This window comes from Scyliorhinus canicula, chromosome 15, assembly GCF_902713615.1.
Source record: "Scyliorhinus canicula chromosome 15, sScyCan1.1, whole genome shotgun sequence".
NCBI lineage: Eukaryota > Metazoa > Chordata > Chondrichthyes > Carcharhiniformes > Scyliorhinidae > Scyliorhinus > Scyliorhinus canicula.
In genome coordinates this window covers 2188415-2200265 of record NC_052160.1, presented here as the reverse complement: position 1 = coordinate 2200265, position 11851 = coordinate 2188415, and the positions used below count along the sequence as shown (strand labels likewise).

Sequence of the window (11851 nt, the reverse complement as noted above, 5' to 3'; positions counted from 1 at the left end):
ATAGCAAACAAGGGAGCATAAGTTTCCGATTTCTTCATTAAAATGGTTACTTCTAATGCCCAGGTTAGTAATAATTTCCTGAATATTCAAAAATAGGGTTTCAAAGAATTGAATTAGCCAGGTACACAATTCTTAAATACAATGTAGAATTTACAATGAAAAAATTCAGATCAGAATAATTTGTTCAACTGGTAAAATGCGATCAGCAAAGCTGGTTACCTTGCATCATGGTTCAAAATATCCTTACTGAGCAATGTTCCCAAAAGATTCAGTATGATGGAAAAGTGTTTTTTTGTTGCCATTGTGACAGTACTGATAACAGCACCATCAAACAGAGAAGGCGATGATGAACTAAGGCTGCTGGATATGAAATGGTCATGCCTGCAAACATAAAACCGATTGAACAATTTCTACACTATTTGGAACTGGTATGCACATGTATCATAAAAATGACAGAATTCTTTCCAAACACAGTCAAATAATGAATGAACAGTTTTAGTAAACTGCACAAGACTGCTAAAATTTTAAAGAAAAATGGATAGTTGAACTGAATTCAGACTGTTAAATATAACGTATATTTAGCATCTTTAATGTGGAAAATTATATCGTTACGAATTTAATTATTAAAATACAAAACATAGATGCATATCAAGGCACCCATGTGAAGTTGACAATCATCTGGAACACTAGGTACGTGGTCAATGAACACGCTGTTTCTTTTACCGTCTGATCTAAAATTCTCCTTGCTGTATGTCCATAAGATGATGCCAACTCTTGCTCCTTATAAGGCACTGACCTAAAGCTTTCCCAACCTCTCACTAATTAAAAGTGCTGTTTATGTGGAGAGGTAATACGCTAGTTTCGGAGCAAATGAAGGTCAACATAGACCCTACCTCTTAAGAGTATTAGCTGAAACGATATCTCAAATAACACAAATCACTTACATTAATCAGGTAAGCATTGATGACTTGATAAATCAAGTGAACATTAGGCACCTTCTCCCAAATAAAAACAATGAGTTCAAACCCTGCCTTTGGTTATTGTAAGAAATCTTACAACACCAGGTTAAAGTCCAACATGTTTGTTTCAAACACGAGCTTTCGGAGCACTGCTCCTTCCTCATTCATCTGAAGGAGGAGCAGTGCTCCGAAAGCTAGTGCTTGAAACAAACCTGTTGGGACTTCAACCTGGTGTTGTAAGACTTCTTACTGTGCTCACCCCAGTCCAACGCCGCCATCTCCACATTTTGGTTATTGTGCCATCCAAGAACACAGTCATTTCCAAATGGAAAACCGCTCCTGTAGCTTGAATGTTATTTAATTTCAATGAATGCAAGGGTCAGAGACTTTACAGGCCATCCAAAGAATTGACATCCATTTTACAAGGACAGACCCCCCAAAGTTCAACATACCTTGTACAATGGGAATATAAAGTGTACAGGACTCCATACTGGATGGCAGGATAATGAACTGCAAGATTGGCATGTACAATTGTAAGGTTATCACTGAGGAGGGCAAACACAGTGGGAGAGAGAGCCCACATCTGGAAAGAAAAGGATAAAACATTAAAACAATTCACATGCAACTAAAATGTATAATTTTCCCACCATAAACTGCAAATGATTTGAAACTGGGAAAACACACTTTTGGAACTTCATGTGTTGCATGTTTCAAATGCAGACTTTAAAACAAACTTTCACAATGCTGTCATTAAAAGTAAGCCTGGAGCAGCAGTGACATATAGGACCCGAGACAGATTTCCAGCTTATCCTCTTCCAAAGAGGGGTTCCCAAGTTGGTGTCAAGGAAGTTTGAGAAAAGATTGTCACACAAACAGTTTTGTTTTATCAGGAGCCATGCAAGTGTGTAATTATTTTACCGCTTTCATAATAGAACCATACTTACACCAATCAAGGAATTTTTTGCATTTCCAATTGTAGTAAGGGCACTTAAGTCGAATAGTATTACAAACTCCGCATTTTCCTCTTTGAATGATTTGTCCCTGAAAGCTTCATGCTGTATCTCTGGACAGACCAGAGGAAGAGTCAGGCCTTGAAGGAGATTGTTAAGTGCACATGTCATTTCCCCCAAGATAAGTTTGTAGGCAGTCTCTAATACAGGAATATTCTTCAGGCTTAACACAGCTTGATATACAAATTGTGCAGCTGAAACAACCTGGGTAGGAAAGGATAGCCAGAGTTATATAGAATATAGCTGTTATATAATGATGGTCCAATTTATTTCACAACATGAGATCTACATTTGCGAGTACTATTTGGACAGAAAAGATTAAATTGAGCATCTCACCAAAAATACCGAATAAAAAATATCCAAGTATGAGGATCAATAAAAGGGGTTCCGATCGGTAGTGCTTGAAACTGGAATGTATTCCGTTGGCATCCAATCTATGCTGCAGCAATTTAGTTTGCAGAATCACAAAGTTGGCTAAATCAACGAGGGTGAATTTCTTCAGAATTTCTCACCAGGCAGTCACAACTTGGGTGGAAGCCCCGATTACACTTAAATAGAGGGTCCACCACATTTACAGCGGCACAGGGAGAGAAACAAAAACATTGACTCTCATTTTGACAGTCATAGAACAAACATAAAACATACAGTGCAGAAGGAGGCCATTGAGCCTATCGAGTCTGCACCGACCCACTTATCCCCATAACCTAATAATCCCGCCTAACCTTTTTTTGATCACTGAAGGCAATTTGGCACAGCCAATCCACCTAACCTGCACGTCTTCGGACTGTGGGAGGAAACCGGAGCACCCGGAGGAAACCCATGCAGGCACGGGGAGAACAGTATTCCATTCTGTTTAAACACCAACTGTTTTCATTCCTACATACACATCCTTAGAAATTCAAGACAGCCTTAAAGACTGAAAAAATGTTCTCAGCATATGTGATCCTTTAATTTTCCAAAAAAGCCAACTTCAAAATGACATGCAAAGTAGGGACCTATACAAGTAGAATAGCAGATATGTAGTGCTTAATTATATGTTCATAACATTCTAACATACTATATTAAAATGTTCATTTCGACCAGAGTAGAATCTTGCCTTATTGAGCGGCACATTCAACTCATCTGTCCGTGGTCCTACCTCTTTTTCCCTGTGAAAACGGAGCTGAAGTAACTTAGAATGTGGTGAAAATAATTTTTCAACAAATGATGCTGGTAATTTTGTATTTATTTGTTCCACAATCTGAAAAACAAAACTTCTTTTTAAAAATTATGACAGTACATAGGATAATAAACTTAATTTGTAGGAACTTAAGTTATTATAGGGGTCAATCATGGCTCAATGGCAACACTCGAGAGAGTCAGGTGGTTGCGGGTTCAGGATCGGCTTCATGAATTTGGGCACAAAATCTGGGTTGACACTATGAGGTTATGAACTGATTCGTACAGCCTGGTGCCATCTTCCAGGTGAGGTGTTAAACTGCCCTCTCAGAAGGATGCAAAAGATCCCATAGGTATTTGCATTTGAAAAGCAAGGGTCACCTCCCAGTGCTCTGGTCAAAATTTACCCCTCAAACAACTTTACTAAAAATCAGGTTGTTCATCACCTTTTGTGGCTCCCAGCTGTGGGCCGTTTGGCTGCTTGAGCTTTCCTGCAACAGTAGCTGCACATCCAAGTACTTCATTGGCTATTTAGTACTTTGGGATGTCCGAGTTCATAAAGTGCTCATATAAATGCAAATTCCCTTTCTAGCTATGGAATCAAAATACAATGATTCAAGAAGTACTTTTTTATTTTGAACAGAGCTAATTACAATTGGTTCAAAAGTGTAAATCTTCAAACACGCAGGCAGACTCACCAGAGTCAAGAGGTTTAAGACAGAGATGATATACTCAGCACCAAACAACTGACAACTGTCCAGCTGATCCAACCCATAGGTAATGGTAATCTCACAATGTTTGGCTATATCAGAATCCATACTCCCCAGTAGGACACAGACACATTCATTTGCGGCTGTCAATACTGCCTCAGAAAAGAAAACTTGTTTTGCCGTGGTTACACAATTCACAACCCTCAGAAGGACCTAGATTAAAAGAGAGACACAGTTTAAACAAGATCCTCGAAATGTTACAGTCCAGTAAGTTTGTGAACTTTAATAGGGAAATGGATTTTAAAAATAATGCAGACTTTAGATATTATAAACTAGGTAATTACCGATCCATTGAGAACCTTAATTGCTATGCTTCTTTTGAATCCTTCAAAATTTAATGCAAAGAAAACACAATTTTCACAGAAAAGTTACTGTTTAATCACATTTTCCTTAGTAAGAGGAAGACTAAAACCTTTGGTACAAAAGTGATCTAAATGTATTTTCTTACATCTGTCACGTAAGCCTCAGTGATTGGAGGTCCTCTAATTGGGCTGAAACGTTCTCCAATGCTTCTCACCACAGTGCTGAACACTCTCAGCAATGCTGCTAACTTTGGTAATGAGACTGAAGGAGGTGGAATGTCCTCGTCAACAGACTCTCCAGAGGCCACATGACTAAGATCCTGTAAATGTAAATAATCAGTCAATTCATTCACTAATTAGGAGCTGTAAATAAAATAATCATCTTTGGTCCCGTTTGATCATTCAATGGGCCCAGCACACTAGCTGGGAACTTGCAGCAATTGAGTTATTGGCAATATCTCTCCAACAACCTACACCAATCCAAAGCCAAAATTTCCTGGGAAATTCATCACGTGCCCCAGCGGTGATGCGATAATCCAACTTTGAAATGTCTCAATTACTTTTCCAGTTTCATTTGGCATCACAACTTGACACCAAAGAATGACAGACATATCACCAAGGTAATTAAAACTTGAAACTGGTCTGATCATCTGCCTGAAGCTGCTTAAATACCCCAAATAGTCAGCACACCTGGTATGCTTTGAAACAGACAACTATAAAGAAAAATCATCAGCACATTCTGGCAGATACTGATCAGTAGAGATGGTACAAGAGGTGGGAGTCATTATTGTCTCAGCAAGGGAGGTATTCCCCAATGTTCTAGAAAATATTTATCCCCACAAAAAACAGGTTATCTGGTCATTGCTGTTTGTAGTTTAGTTGCTGCATTTCCTTCATTACACAAGTGACTACACTTCAAAAACAAGTGTTTCATTGGCTGTAAAGCGCTTTGAGACGTCCGGTGGCCACAAAAGGGTTATATAAAGGAGTCCGTCTTTCTTTTATTGAACTGCACTCTCTCGTGCGTTTCCAAAATGGCATCCACGCCACTACAGCACAATGGTCCAGCAAACTGACAGACACTGAATTTTCTGGACAACTGTCTTGCCCTCAAGAAAAGGCCCGTAAAACATTTGAAATTAGGAACCAGTAGGCATGAATAATTTTGAATTCATATTTTGGGAAAAAACAGTAGCTTCCATGGATTTGAATAATCAGCAGTTTCAAATTAGAAAATTATCCATTTTACATTGGGTATAAAATGTGAATCCGTTTACTGCAATTAACATTTTTGGATGTTTATTTCTCTGCAAACAAAGAAGTGGAAAACAACTAGCAGATGGGGAGCAGTGTGTCATACAATGTACGCAGTCTTTTATTTGGGAGTATTTCACGCTTGTCAAAATAGTACCGCACCTCAGCATAAGCCTCCATATCTTCTAAAAACTGTCCCAGAAGGGTTGTGGAAAATCCAAGATCTGCAACCCAGAACTGCTCCAAACACTGCAACCAACCTGTAGAATGAACAACACAATAAATACCATTACGTTTTAATAAAGCAAAATACTGCGGATGCTGAAATGTGAAAAACAGAAAAAGCTGGAAAATCTCAGGTCTGGCACCAACTGCAGAGAGAGAAAAAATAAGAATTAATGTTTCAAGTCTGTAAAACTCTTCTTCAGCTCTGAGCAGTCACACGGATTCGAAACGTTAACTCCATTTTCTCTCTCCACAGATTCTACTCAACCATTACGCTTTAATTTGTTTCGCACAAGGACACCAAAGTTTTTTTCTTTATAAATTTATAGTATCCAATTCATTTTTTTCCCAATTAAGGGGTAATTTCACGTGGCCAATCCACCTACCCTGCACATCTTTGTGTTGTGGGGGTGAAACCCACGCAAACACGGGGAGAATGTGCAAACTCCACACGGACAGTGACCCAGAGCTGGGATCGAACCTGGGACCTCAGCGCCGTGAGGCTGCAATGCTACCACTGCACCACCGTGCTGCCCAGGACACCAAAGTTAAACAATTCAAAACATGTGGGGAAAAAGAAAAATGAAAATGAGTAAAGCTAATAAGACACGAGGCAGCAATTAACATGGGCAAAAATATCAGCAAGTGACTTATTTCTCAAGTGCAGCACTATGCAATTAGAAAAAAAATACACAATGTTAAAATTCTTATCATGAATACCTGCTCAGGTAATAGATTTCTCAAACTAGTTCAATTAATTCAGTTAAAGTTCAACAGCAATAATTTGTATTCATATAGTCATAACATTGCAAAAGGGCTTTAGAGAGAGTAATAAGATTGGACATTGAAGGGCAGATGACCAAAAGCTTGGTCAGAGGTAGGTTACACGGGAGTGCGCCTTAAAGGAGGAACATTAGGGAGCATTGGCAGCTGAAGGCATATCAACATTGGGAGCAATTCAAATCAGAGGCATTCAGGTCCAAAATTAGAGCAGATATCGGAGGAATGTAGGGCTGGCAGACAGCTAAACGGAGCTATTATGCGCATATATTAAACATTTATTCGTAGGATCTTACAATCTACGGATATACGGCAGCAAATAAAGTGATCTTACCTGATACTTGTTGTGTAAGGGATTGTTTCTGAGTGTGGTCTATGTGCCATCCAACAAGTATATCTACAGTGTCCTTTAGAATTAAAAGCAGATATTAATTTGCAGCTAAAATTCTGAAAAGATTATATAATGTCATTTATCTCAATATCCTTACCCTAAAGTTGGTACTAAATATATGGGGATAACAGCGAGCCACCAATAAAATGCACTTCACACACTGGCATAGTAGTTCTGGGGTGTCCACATTTTCCAAAACAGACTGCAGGCTGACCATTACCAGCTAGGAAAAATTAAAAGTTAAATTAATTTCAACAAAATGAATGCTGCATTGTTATACTGCTGTCTGACAATGGTTTAGCACCATCTTCCATGCTTTCTGAAAGTTTTGAAGTATTTCAAACAGGACATTTTCTATGACGGTTCTATGACACACAATCTTTGGAAGGGTACGCTGTTGCAGAAAATGCTACATAGTTCTGATCAAATTGTAATCTTCCTTACAGTTACTGTCAACATTCAGGTTACCAGGCATCGTGACTACCAACTGAGATTATCAAAAACTGAACATGTAAAACGAACATTCCTGCTTTCCATTGGGAAAGGTTGCAAACTTAAGGGCTAACCTGCATTACAGATGAAAACGCCTTCTTTTCTCCTGCAGTTTCCAATGCTTTGTAGGTGGCACACAAGTACAGAAGTTTTACCTCATCTTTGGTGGAAGAACTAAACTTGCTAAAAATCCACTTAAAGATTTTCTCAGCCTCGTAACTCAAAGATACACACAGCAAGCCAAGGCAGCAAGCTCCTTCTTGTCGTAGTTCATGAAGTAGTTTACTACTGTTGGTAGCAAGATGAAAAATGTTAGTACCTTGCATTGTGTATACATCTATGCCGCATATGACTTTTAAAAAATGCATCTGTGTTAAGTTCTGAATTTGATGTGAATTTTAGCTATCTCCAAAAGTTTGTCATTTTATTATTTCAACAATTGAAGCAAGTTACAAGCCAGAATACAAATTCTCTAATTTGTCATTAGAAGTGGGATTAGCAATATTTTTATAATAGTAGAAGCTAGTCATACAACAGCCACTTTCCTTCAGTATCCTTTAGTACTTCTAAAGTCACAGAAAATAAAGTTACAACCATCAGAATTTAATTTGTATCTTTAACTCTTCATAAACTAGTAAGACAACGGATTTCAAACAAGGATTACTTAATGCCTAAGCAAACCTTACCCAATGTCCTTTACAGATCCCAGAATGAGAAACTAAAAAAATAAATCAGGCCTACTCAAAGATTAGGATCTTTTCTGTAAGATCAGGGGTGCAGAAATCTGGTTTACTACAATAACAGACTACAGGCTTATAACTCACATGATACTCCACAAATTAAAAGGGCTGGAATAATTTGTTGGAACATCAACATCCCACACCACAAAGTAACATGCGATTCTGAGGTCCCAAATTCAGGTGGAATTTTAAGATCAAATGCACGATTAGTGAAAAATATAAAAATCAAAGAACACAGTGCAGGAGGTCCTTTGGTCCATCGTGTCTGCACCGGCCCTTGGAAACTCAAGCCTATCCCATCCCCGTAACCCAGTAACCCCACCTAACCTTTTTTGGACAGGAAGGACAATTTATCATGGCCAATCCACCTAGCCGGCACATCTTTGGACTGTGGGAGGAAACCCACGCAGACACGGGGAGGATGTGCAGACTCCGCACAGACGGTGACCCAAGCCGGGAATCAAACCAGGGATCCTGGAGCTGTGAAGCAACTGTGTAACCACTGTGATACCGTGCTGCCCTGAAATGCCCAGATGTAGCAAAGAGGCTGAAAAATTAAAATTATCAAATAGTTTAAAGATTTCTTGAGCAAGTGCAAACAAGTGACCTTTACATTATTTAAATGTGGAAGGTTAGAATTCATACTACTTTGATTTATTGTCTTTTCCCTTCCACAAAAGGAAGGGAGGAAGGTCCAGAAAAACTGCTGGCTAAACCCAAGCAATACACAAAAGAACTTTTAGTGAGAATGATATCCCGATAAAATGTTTTGTTTTCTTTTTCGTAGTGCAAAATTCCTTAAAAGAATTACAAATTTTGCCCAAACTGCCATTGTGTCACACGTACCTCTCATTAAGCACATCCTGGATTGCAGTCAGGGCATTATCTAGTTGCTTAATTAGAACCTGCAAAAAGATAAAATTGCAATTATACAACAAATAAATGAGAAACTTTCCTCCAAAGTCAAATCTCCCCAATTTTCACATCTACAATGTAAACAGCTTAGCTGCATTGCACGCCCAGCAGCAAATGGAGAGAGAAGTTAGCATTTAGCATGTCGGCCCAGCGTTGAAGAAATGTTAACCTGTCCCTTCAGATGCTAACAGATGTGCACGTCCATTTGCTCCCTTTTTAAAAAAGCTCACCACTTTGTTTTCTGGCTGCTGAATAAACTCTTTCAATTGCTTTATTGTAGCCAGCCGACGCTCCCTGTCATCTTCACGGGAAATCCTCCGCAGAAGATTGGACAGTCGAGACTCATCAGAATAAGACAAAGATCGCTCTATAAACAGAATAAATTAAATGATTTGACAAAATGAACCAAACCTGGTGTATATCATAGGAATGCGGGTAGGCCATTCAACCCCTAGAGTTTGCTTTGCCATTCCATGGCTGATTTGTACCTCAACACCATCTACCCACTTGGGTTCCATAATCCCCAATACCCTTACCTGACAAAAGTTCAACCTCAAGCTTTTAAACTTTCAACTGATTCCCCTTTTTGGGGAGAAAGGGCGTTTCAGATCTCCACTATCCTTGTGCGAAGAAAGGCTTTTTGACATCAACTTTTAACAGACAAGCTTGAATTTCAAGGTTACTCCCTCTTAATCTCGAGCCCCCTAGAGAGGAAATAGTTTCCATCTCACTTATCAGTTCCTTTGATCATCTTGAGCACTTTAATTGGAACATCCCTTAAATCTTCCAAACACAAGGAACACAAGCCTAGTCCATGCAAATTATCTTCATAACTTGAACCTTAATCCTGGTATCATTCTGGTGAATTTATACAGAATGTTTTCGAAGGCCAATTAATCATTTCTGAGATGCCGCGGCCAGAATTGAATGCAATGCTTCAGATGGGATCCACCACATCCTTATATAGCTGTAAATAACATCCACTGCTTTGTCTTCCAGCCCTCAAGGCAAAGGCCAACACTCCATCAATATTTTAATTTTCTTTCTGCACCTAGCTTTTCCACTAAGCTTTGAGTGGCCAGCGTATTTGTGGTGCCTAAATTACTCTGCTCATGCACGGTTCGTACCCTCCTGCCATTTACTGATTTTGTTTTAGGGTTTTGGTGGATAATCTCTCACTCTTCTACAAGGACTCCATCTTTCACAGTTTTGCCCTCAAACTATTTATCAATGAACCCCTGCAACTTCATACTCCCAGCTACACTATTTAATGTGTCATCAAACTTAACGTCATCAACAAACTCATATTTCTCTATTCCTTCATTCAAGTAATTTATAAACATAGTGAATAGCTGAGGCCCCAGTAGATCCCGGGAGATACCACTAGGCACATCCTGCCACGTTTCACTGCAAATTCATTCTCTATTTTCTACCTCTAAACCAATAACCATCCAAGTCAATAGGTTGCCCCCAATTCCATGTGCTCTCATTTTTGTTGACCATCTATGTAGAACCTTGTGAAGTACTTTAGAAGTGCATATAAATACCATCTATAAACACACCTTTATCTACAATGATACTTACCTCAAAAATGTTGAACTTGGGTTTATTAGACGTGAATTCTGTTACAAACTCATGCTGATTCTCCCTGGTGAGTTTATATTAGCTCAGTCACTCTGCCCCTAATAACAGATTCTAATATCTTCCACATAAAATTTCCTAGTTTCTCTCCTATCATTCTTAAAAACAGTAATGGAGTTACATTGGCAGTTTCTCAATCCCAGGGAAATTTGGAAGATCATGATTATTATCAACAATGTCCTCACCGATTTATTTTAAAACCCTGGGGTTGAACAATTGGATATTTCTCTGTCCATTACTTTCTTTCCAAAAACCTATACTGAATCTAGTTAATTCCCCGCCCCCCGTAGATTTATTGTTAGCTTTCCTGGTATCTTTGGTACAAAGAAACATTAGATATGCTTAATTTAAGATTGCAATATTTAAAGGAATATGAATAGGAACTAAAAATAATTTACTTTCTTCCAAATAAATGCAGTAATGTTTGAAATTGGTAAATATAAAACAGCCTGTGGTGGAATCAGTTTCCACATCCCTACAATAATGGCCTCTTCGCAAAATTCTCATTTGAACAGGTGACCCAATGGATTCTGATTTCATCCAGTTCTTCTACAAGCAAAGTGATTGATGATCGACAGGCCCCAACAGCAACAATAAAGTGACAGAATGTATTCATTCAGAGGTTAGAAAGGCTTAAAGCAATTTTCATAACGATTGGGAAGAGTAGACTAGCTCAACTCAAGCTGGTAAACCTTTTGCATACATTCAAGATCAGCTTCTGGAAAATTGCATTCTCAAAACTACAAGACAGCAGGTCAAATTACATTTTGCACTGAGCTAGGTTTAATTAATAATCTTAGCAGCAAGGGAACATTTATCCAACATTGATGAAATTATAATCAAATTAATTGTCAGGTTATTAAAAGGTTAAATGCAACAATTACAAGGACTCTAGGTCCTGGTATGGTTAACTTTCATGGGATGAGACACTCTGGTGGCAACCAACCAGTCAATACTATTGCTGGGGTTCCATGGTGTAATGGTGAGCACTCTGGACTCTGAATCCAGCGATCAGAGTTCAAATCTCGGTGGAACCTTTCCTCCGGGGCAGAATGGTAGCATTGTGGATAGCACAATTGCTTCACAGCTCCAGGGTCCAAGGTTCGATTCTGGCTTGGGTCAGTGTCTGTGCGGAGTCTGCACGTTCTCCTCGTGTCTGCGTGGGTTTCCTCCGGGTGCTCCGGTTTCCTCCCACAGTCCAAAGATGTGCAGGT

The 11851-nt window shown here is 39.0% G+C and overlaps 1 protein-coding gene and 1 non-coding gene across 2 annotated transcripts in view; one reads left to right on the top strand and one right to left on the bottom strand.

The window, feature by feature from the left end:
* smg1 (SMG1 nonsense mediated mRNA decay associated PI3K related kinase) overlaps positions 1-11851 on the bottom strand; it is a 232495-nt gene that overhangs the window by 118002 nt on the left and 102642 nt on the right. The window contains 13 exon segments of the mRNA XM_038820856.1: positions 1-78; positions 220-381; positions 1412-1542; positions 1904-2173; positions 3108-3209; positions 3826-4050; positions 4346-4519; positions 5616-5713; positions 6793-6865; positions 6947-7072; positions 7416-7629; positions 8928-8986; positions 9227-9363. The exon segment at positions 1-78 is cut by the window's left edge and continues 41 nt beyond it. Coding sequence (XP_038676784.1) covers positions 1-78; positions 220-381; positions 1412-1542; positions 1904-2173; positions 3108-3209; positions 3826-4050; positions 4346-4519; positions 5616-5713; positions 6793-6865; positions 6947-7072; positions 7416-7629; positions 8928-8986; positions 9227-9363 — 1849 coding nt within the window.
* Positions 11603-11674, top strand: trnaq-cug. The gene has a single exon. It is a non-coding gene; the product is annotated as a tRNA-Gln (tRNA).